We start from the raw sequence: 6,427 nt of genomic DNA on the forward strand, positions 1-6,427 counted from the left end.
TCCCTTGGCTCACATTTTTTCCATGCATCGTAAAACAACTTCCTAGTGAATGACTGCCACGTGACTGGGTATCAGGGCACAGTGTGTACTGTGGGTACTCTAGAAATAGCATCACCTTCTCAGGAGATACTTGTTCCATCTATGCACTGGCAGCTTAAGCTCTCACTTGTGAGGTTTAAGAGGGAGGGGAGACAAAGAGGGCAGTTGATTGTATGACATATTCTTTCACTGGGTTATCTTAATACAGTAAAATAAAACTGAAGACGTTTAAAAGTACATTTTCTAATTTTCAGTATGGGATGATGAGAAAATTCTGGAGATGGTTAGTGTGAATGAACAACGGGAATGTACTTAATGCCACTGAACCACACACTTAAAAATGGTTAAACTGGCAAATTTTGTTATGTATATTTTACAATAAAAAATTTTTAAAGGTGAATTTTCTATTATTAAACACTACTTGATATTACTCTGATATTACACGGTAATTAACTGCACTGACCAGCAGAAGCTGATGACCCTGTATTTGAGACCTGACCTCAACTGTTACACCTGTGGAACCTAGAACAAATCATTTAACTAAGCCTCAGTTTCCTTATCTGTAACACAGAAATAATAAAATACTTACCTACCCATTACGGGCTGCTGTGAACTAGAAATAATTTATGTAGGAACCTAACAGAGTTCATGGTTCATAGAGAGGGCTCAATATATGTTGGCTCTTCTTTTCTTTTTAGGTTTTTCTAGCAATACAATTCTTTTATATTTTGTACAATGAGGACTAAAATCAAGGCTCTAGCACAAAAGGGTTATTTATATCTCCCTAGTCCTTAATGTCATATAGAACTAACTTCCCATGAAATGTATTCCATGTTGTAGTGGTCAAGGGAATGTATGAGCCGAGTGTTAAGCCAATAGTTAATAAACCGTAATTTTCATACCCTAAGAGGCAACAATTTCAGAGAAGCCACAAGAACTGGAAATAATTTAACAGGTTAATATATATATAATTTTTATCAAGGATAACATGGTCATACAAAAACATTCACTACAAATAGAATTCACGCATATAAAAAGAGGCTATTTTATTTTTTGTCCCTTTTACATCCTATTTTAGGCAAAATGACAAAACCCAGAAACTAACAGAACTGCACTAGTTCTAAAAACTGGGAATTTTATAAATGAAATATGTCCAATCATCTACACCTCCTCTCAAATTCCAAACAATGAGGCTTATTGAACTATACTTTGAATCAATTTAAATAAATCTTTGTGCCATTCAGATGAAATATACATTGTCAATGGTTAAAAGTCCAGGTAGAAAAAGTATATAAAATTGCTCATAAGTAAAAACACCTCATATGAAAGAAATGTTTTTTGTTTTTTTTTTTTTTAAGAAAAACCCAGACAATATCAAGAGGAAATGCATTGAATTTTAAAACATTTTTTGGACCATTATATGAAATACCAAAAGTTTCAGAACTGTTGAACAAAAGTTTATGTAGAACAAAGCCAAGAGGTGAAAAACTATTAAATGTATTAAAACCATCAAAAGCCAAACAAGATAAAACTGAACTATATAATTTAGAAACAGGTTTAAGTGCATTTTTGGGGGGTATGATTTAACTGACTACCACATGTAAAATATGGCAATTAATTAATATGCAATTAACTACATATTTGCAAGCCTTCTGGCCATTATGTAAATATTAAAAAGTTAATTGCCAATTAAAAAATAAAAGGTTACATACATACCATAAAAGCACAATGGTCAAAGATGCACTATAAAATTGTGTGAAAAAAACACATACTAAACAAAGATCTTTCAGGCACTTGCATTCAGAAACATTCCTTTTATAAATAAGCATAGTTTCACGTCAAAAAAATAAAGCTGATTTTTCCCAATTGCACCTATTGAGAACTAAATCATATATTAGGGATGCATTTAAATGGACCATTTTATGGGGAAAATCAATGAACTTTTAAAAAATACGAGTCCACCTACTTATTCACAACTTCAGAAATAGATAATTCCAGTGAGGCACAGATGTGGCCCTATCAAAACATTCCACTACTCAATATAACCAGCACAATACAATGACAAAAAGCAAACTCCACAATCTGGCTTTCCTACACAAAAGGGGCCCTGTCAAAAATTCTTCCACAAAACAAACACAATACCACAAAACAAAATGACTAAAAAAGAAAAGCTGAATTTTGACAACCCTACACAAACTGTGGGACTTCATCTTCGAGGTCTTCAAATTGTTGCATTCGTTTAAGCCTCGGTCTCTGACATGTTGGATGCACAACAGGCAAGTCACGCTCCTCAGAGTTCTCTTTGGGCTTACTACTAATTGGCTGCATGAGACAAACTGGTGCATTTTCTGAGTCTGGAATTGATTTCAGCACATGCCCCTGAGGAGCATGATCTGTGCTAGGAGGCACTGCTGGGGAGGGTGCTGGTTTCTCTTCAACCCCTCTCATACTACCAGCGGGAACCCGTGGTTTATAAAACGTTGTCCAGTGCTGGGGCTGCAGTGTTCTGGGTGCTCTGACAGGAGCAGCAGGGCATGAGTCAGAGGACCGTCTCTCTGACACCTGTCTTGCTGGTTCTGTGTATGGCTTACTGGGCTGGGTGGCACTGAGTAGCTGGTCCCCACCAATCTTGATGGCCGTCATCACTCCTCCTTCTTGGAGTGCACTGGGCACAATCGTGGTCTTTGCAGTTAGGTCATTTTGTTCATACTGTTTTTCTGGAGTTTTTTGTAGAGTTTGCTGATCAAAGCCATCAAATTTGCAACAAACAGTAGGGGTGTCTTTTCTATTAACGCCTTCAAAGGTAGGACTCTTGAAAAACTTGTCTGAATTTACATTCCCCAAATTTCTGCCATTTCTCTCATGAGGAGGGCTTGCAAGAAGCAACAGTCTATCTACAGGCAAACTTGCAGGTCTAATCTTGGTCCTTGGGGTATATCGCTCAACAACACTGTTTGTCTCCCTTCCGGATTTCAGAGTAAGTGGCTTGGAGGATTTACAAACATCTTCTATCTTTTGTGATGTTGATTCAAGCTCTGGATCTACAGGCAAATGGACTCTGTTGTCTGTAAAAAGAGATTTATTTAAAAACCAAACTTCATGGCACATGGCTAACAGGAGTTTGAATGAACATGCTCTCAAAACAAGGGCCTTACATATTTTTTCCAAGTTATTCTCAGTTATCTATGCAGAGGGATTTAAAGGTGAATCCTGAATAAAAATGTTAGAATTCTATATTTATTTAAATCAATATAATAACTAGCAACAAAATTCACTGCAGTTTCAAAAAAACTAAAAAAGAAAACATATGCTGAAGTAACTTTTTATGTGTGATGCATGAACAAGTATTTGCTGGGTCAAAAGGTTATCATGATTTCAATAGGCAGACAATGGTAAATTAACCTCAGAAAAGTTACACCAATTTACCCATCAACAAAATGTAGCCATGCACTTGAATCCCAAGGCTTTTGCCAACTCACCTAATCTGCTTTTCAGTTACCTAACCCACAGTGAGAATGTATCATGTGAAATGTCTTAGATGCCCTTCACATATGGTCAATAAATAAATGGACTGTAACATTCATCCTGTCCAACTAGGGTTGAATACGTCTAAGAAAAAATGCCCATTCACCCCATTTACTATTTACACCCAGACTTACTTTCTTCTCTTTCCTATCAAGTCTGAACTCATGGCCCATATTTTCTCAATAGAACCTTGAACTCCTTTAAACCCTGTACCTTTTTGCTGCATCTCCCCTAAAAAATTCCTATTTCTGGAAAATTCCAGCCCTCTGCTCACACTCCTCTTTTGGCCAGCATTCTGCTGACAGGAGCCAGGTGCCCATCAGAATCACTGCCAGGGGTCATCTCATCTCACCTTCCTCCTTACCTTAGACTGCTGACCTCTCTTCTCTGGGCTTCCAAAGCAACACTCTCTTGTTTTATTTTCCCAGGTCCTTCCCCACATGTACAGACCACTCTAAGGCACCTGACTCGAAGTGGTAGGGCTGTATTCACCCACCAAAGTATATTCTTCAGTTCTGAGGGAAAAACTTATAGCCTAATGAATAGAGTGCAGACTCTGAAGCCCAGTTGCTCCGTTAAGCTCAGCTCTACCATTTCTGAACTGGGCAAGGCAATCTCGCTGTCCCTTGTGTCTTCATCTGTCAAAAGGGAATCATAATTGTATCTGTGTTGATGTATGGCCTAAATGACCTAATTATGAAAAGTGCTTAGAATTCTTTGGTATATAATAAGCACTCAAAAATAACATTTATTATTAAAACAATTCTAATTGGGAGCCCTAGATCATGGGGTAGTGAAAATAAGCAGAAATGTAGGTTCAAATACTGACTGAACAATTTATTAGGGGCATGACTTTTGGCATGATTTCACCCCTCTCAGACTATTAGGCAACAGATTGAACAGGGCTAATACTACCTACTTTATAGCACAGAACTGTTATGAAGATCAAATCTAATGAACAGAATCACACAATAAGCACAGTGCTTAGCACAGAGCAGGTGGATACTTACTTAATGAATGTTAGCTCCCTTACTTTTTTCTTTTTAGATTCAGTCAGGCTACTTAATTATGCATCAAATTTAAAAAAATTGGAATTTAGCTCTAGGAATGTATAAAATTATAGTAATAAATGGAAGCCTTTCCACCAGTTTGATAGCTACAAGTCACTGCAACTAAAATGATCATATAGTGAATAAAATGACTGCAGTCAAGGAAATAAAGACATACACATATGTGTGTTTAATGTGTAAAAGGCAGGTGTTAGGTAAAATAATTTGAAAAAAAATTTAAGAGTTTTAGGAGTCTAATTTTTTTAATTTTAGGAGTCTAGTTGACTCCTTATAAGCAGTTAGACCAATACAATGATCTACAGTAACAGAGATGCTAATGAACTATCATACTACTCAACACATTTCTGCCACAACTTTAATTTATGGCAAAAATGAAGACAAAAAATTTTTAGAAAGAGCACCAAAAAAAATCCATGAACTCCAAGATGTCTTTTTATAAGAAAGACTGTTACAGAGAATAACATTTAAATGCGAGGTACACTAAAAGGCAACTTTCTTAATGGCTAGTAAAGATCCATTTACTAAAGAAGCTTCTTTCTCTGACTTCTCTCAGCTGCACTCACCCCGGCTTTTAATCATGGTTTATTGACACAGTTTTAAGTCAGCAAACATGTATTTTACATGGCCACTCACCAATGAGACATGCATCACATTTTTCTAATGTATTCTGCTTTCGTTCTGATTCCTCAAATGGTGTAGCTGGTTCAAAAATTTTGCTTTCACTATCTGCTTTATGGATATCCTATTGATGGAAAAGAATTTTTAAACTTTAAGAAGCAACACATCTCAAAATAAAACAATTCAAAGATTTTTACCTTAACATAAACATTATAAAGTTCCAACACAATTCCATAAAGGTCAAAACTCACTTCCTTTGAAGAGAAAAACAGTGACTTCATGGAATGTTCTGGGTCTCTTCCTTCTGGTGATAACAGAGGCTTTGGAAGACGGCCTTGATCAGCCTGAGGTGCAACACCACCTGTACTACACACGACTGCATCTTGTGGCTGTAGAGACCCATCAAAGATCTTCTGGGAGTAAGTAATGAGGAACTCAACCAACCGCGCTTGATTGGAGTATTCCGCAAGAAAGGAGATGGTGATCGGAGCAGTTGTGGGCCTCGGCCTAATGAGGCTTGGTCCAAATATCACTCCCAAGTTTTTGGAGTTCATCTTGTTTTCTTCTGCATGATCTACGACCCTGCAGAGTAGAATACATACAGCTATATGGGATTTGCCTGTTAAGATTTTCCTAATGGTAGTTTACTACAGGTTGGGAAGGGTGAAAGAAAAATGGGCTGCAGAAGTCTAAGAAAAGGATATATTTATTTGATAAAATATTGACCACATACCAAGTTAGGTTTCACAGTATCAGGATGAAAAGTAAATGGAAGGAACTACCAGAGTTTTACCAGCAGAAATTAAAAATACCCCTAAAAGCTGCAGGTCCCTGTGCTGGAAACTTAAGCATCATTGTCAAATTCTGATGGCCCACGGCTAGTCTGCTGACCTAGTTGATTCTCCAGTCTAAAGATCTCTCTTTCGGTTCTATTGCCACTCCCTCTGCTCTGGCTTACTTCAAGCTCTCAACACATTTTAATTCTATGACTATTCATGGAGATCTAACATACAGTAAAGGCTTCTCCTTCAAACCATTCCATATACTGCTGCCAGAAAGATCTAACAGGCAAATCTGAGTATGTTAAATACCTGGCTCAAAATTCCTTAGTGGGTACAGAAGGAAGATAGTCAACTTATCTGCCAAGTATGTAAGACTTTATTTACCAGGCCACT

The 6,427-nt window shown here is 37.1% G+C and overlaps 1 protein-coding gene across 5 annotated transcripts in view; it reads right to left on the minus strand.

Moving 5' to 3' along the window:
* Nucleotides 1–986: 986 nt before the first annotated feature.
* Nucleotides 987–6,427, minus strand: part of ARHGAP29 (Rho GTPase activating protein 29) — a 65,664-nt gene continuing 60,223 nt past the window's right edge. For all 5 annotated transcript variants that reach the window (XM_025052048.1, XM_006919425.3, XM_025052049.1 and 2 more), the window contains 3 exons: nucleotides 5,504–5,834; nucleotides 5,268–5,376; nucleotides 987–3,104 (listed from right to left, as the gene is read on the minus strand). In XM_025052048.1, the coding sequence (XP_024907816.1) occupies nucleotides 2,227–3,104; nucleotides 5,268–5,376; nucleotides 5,504–5,834 (1,318 nt within the window). In that variant the 3' untranslated portion in view covers nucleotides 987–2,226. The remainder of the gene's footprint in view (nucleotides 3,105–5,267; nucleotides 5,377–5,503; nucleotides 5,835–6,427) is intronic.

Source organism: Pteropus alecto, unplaced genomic scaffold (assembly GCF_000325575.1).
Source record: "Pteropus alecto unplaced genomic scaffold, ASM32557v1 scaffold25, whole genome shotgun sequence".
In the NCBI taxonomy this organism is placed as follows: Eukaryota; Metazoa; Chordata; class Mammalia; order Chiroptera; family Pteropodidae; genus Pteropus; species Pteropus alecto.